The sequence below is a fragment of the Manduca sexta genome, unplaced genomic scaffold (genome assembly GCF_014839805.1).
Source record: "Manduca sexta isolate Smith_Timp_Sample1 unplaced genomic scaffold, JHU_Msex_v1.0 HiC_scaffold_3675, whole genome shotgun sequence".
Lineage (NCBI taxonomy): Eukaryota > Metazoa > Arthropoda > Insecta > Lepidoptera > Sphingidae > Manduca > Manduca sexta.
Window position 1 is genome coordinate 7,208 of NW_023594769.1, and position 2,758 is coordinate 9,965.

Sequence of the window (2,758 nt, forward strand, 5' to 3'; positions counted from 1 at the left end):
TGTGTAGTTACCACAAGTAACAGAGTCTTTTTTTATCTTAGCTTTATGTATACGTACTATTTAAATATAAACAAAAATAGCGTGTAATACTACATAATATAATTGACTATGTTTTTGTAAATGTTTCTCTAAAATTGAAAATCCCTTCCTTAAACGCTGAAGCAAAACATTATGAGATTTGAATACTTGTTATGAGTCCTATATTATTTCGAAGGTATGCGAACTCTACGAACCCGCATTATCCGCGTGGTGTGCAAAAGGTTTCATCCCTTTTATTAGTTCAGAGGGACCGTGTTGAGCAGTATACAAGTTTAATATTATTATTTTAATGCGAAATCCCAATGCGTAGCTTTAGAAAACTAAATTACGCAGTATTCCGATATAGTTTGAAATATTTTTTATTTTTGCGTGAATGTAGATTTTTCTTTACCGCTTCAGTTTTCATGAACAACGTGCCCCCTACGTAGAACAAGTTTTTGAGGGATGGTTCAGCACAAACCCTCCACTATAGTTGCTTTTTCATTTTGATGATAGAAACAATTTTTTTATATTGCTTAGGACAAAAAGCAGTTTTTAAACTGAGGAGATTGAGGTCGTATTATGTATTAATTGTAAATGAAATTATAATATATAAGTATACATTTTCATATAATATTCTTTTATTACAATGACAAATGTCAATTATACAATTTACTTTTTAGTGACCATAGAGTGGCCACGAACACAACAGTTTCCTCCCCCTCAAATGAACATAGTTTTTACTTATTCTTTAGAACGTAAGTCCAGGATCTGGTCCACGTGACGTTTGTGTACTTCTCCACTCTCTGTTCTGATTAAATAGTGTAGGTGACCTAGGACTTTCTCGATTCTGCCAAATTCCACTTGTCACGGCCTGTGTAGTCCCTAAACTGCACCTTACGTCCAATCTCGAATTTCCTGGTTACAACGGAATGTGATCTCGCCGTCTGTCTCGCTACCTTCCCTCTGAATTTGACATGTAGAGCGGTGCGTACTTCTCTACCGAACATTAGCTCGTATGGGCTCTTGCCACTGCTGACGCTAGGGGTCCTTAGCAAATGTTCCTTAATGTCTCGTAGCTGCTCATGTATTGTACCAGGCCCAAAACGGGCAGCATGCAGTGCCTTTTTAATCGTCTGTACGAATCTCTCTGCCTGTCCGTTCGTAGCTGGATGGTAAGGTGCTGACGTTTTATGTATGACTCCCGTATTCTTCAGGAATGACTCAAATTTATTTGATACAAACTGTCGACCATTGTCCGATACTAAGGTGAATGGTACTCCAAATGTTGTGAATAAATCCTTCAGTTTATTTATACACCATGAGCTAGTGGTAACCTTCGTCGGTATAATCTCCACCCACTTACGGTATGCATCAACTATTATAAATAAGGAATATCCTTTAACAGGGCCCGCAAAATCGATATGTATCCTCTGCCACGGACCAGATGGTTTTTCCCAGTGATGTACTTGTACCGGTGTTGGTTGGTTTTGGTTTAATCGGCATTCACGACATTGACTTACTAGACTTTCTATGTCTTTATCTATATTTTTCCAATAAACATAATTACGGGCAAGTAATTTCATTTTAACAATTCCCAAATGACCTTTATGCAGTTCGTTTAGTACTGTGTTTTTCAGACTAGCCGGTATCATAACCCTGGTACCTTTTAGTATACACCCATCTTGCACAGTAAGCTCGTTGTCATTATAACCATATCTTTTAACACTTGTGCCCGTCATCAGTGCTTTCATCAGTGTATCATAATCCATGTCTTTCGTGGTTTCTTCAGCTATCTTTTCTCGGTCGATTGTAATGGTGTTCATTTGGTTTCTCTGAAAAACGCTACAAGCGTCAATAATATTCAAGGCTATTTTATCCACCGGAAATCGAGATAAGTAGTCTGCGTTACTATTGCCACTCGATGTTTTGTATTCAATCGTATAGTCAAACCAGATAGAAAATGGGCGTAGTGAAAAAGCCTCATAGTACTCATTGCCGGTAATGTTTTGTGGGGATGAAATATTATAGTGAGCGGTTTATGATCTGTAATTAATATGAACTTCCTTCCGTAACAGAAATTGAAAAACTTTTAAGTCCCCAGAAGATAGACGTCGCTTCCTTGTCAATTTGGCTGTATTTCTTTTCACTTGATGTGAGTGAACGAGATGCAAATGCGATTGGTCTATCGGAGCCGTCAGGCATTCTATGTGACAGAATGGCGCCAAGTCCTGTCGGGGATGCATCTGTAGCGAGTACTACTGGTTTATTGGGATCGAAGTGCATTAGTACCCTGTCACTGATAATTTCTTTTTTTATCTTGTCGAAACTCTCTTGACATCTCATGGTCCAATCGAATTCTGTACCTTTCTTTAGCAAAAAATTCAAGGGATTCGATATTGAAGCTAAGTTTGGTATGAATTTATTATAATAATTTACCATGCCTAAAAATGTTCTGAGTTCGTCAATGTTTTTAGGGCGTACGGCGTCCAGAATTGCTTTAACTTTGTCTCTCTGTTTTATGTAACCCATTTTATCAATCGTATGTCCCAAATAGTTAATGCTCTTCTTGGAAAAATGACATTTCTCCTTATTTAATTTTAAATTATATTCTTGTAATTTTGAAGAACTTGACGTAGTCTTGCTAAGAGTTGATTTTCTGAAGATCCTTGAATTATGATATCATCAAAAAACATTTTACTCCTGCCAATCCTTGCAGCAATCGATCCATAAATTTTTG

General features: G+C 37.2%; 1 protein-coding gene across 1 annotated transcript; it reads right to left on the minus strand.

The window, feature by feature from the left end:
* Positions 1-851: 851 nt before the first annotated feature.
* LOC119193156 (uncharacterized protein K02A2.6-like) lies at positions 852-2,364 on the minus strand. The gene is made up of 3 exons (XM_037446806.1): positions 2,095-2,364; positions 1,625-1,853; positions 852-1,486 (listed from the first exon to the last, which is right to left on the minus strand). The coding sequence occupies exons 1-3, from the start codon at positions 2,362-2,364 to the stop codon at positions 852-854; spliced, it is 1,134 nt and encodes a 377-aa protein (XP_037302703.1).
* Between the last annotated feature and the right edge of the window lie 394 nt (positions 2,365-2,758).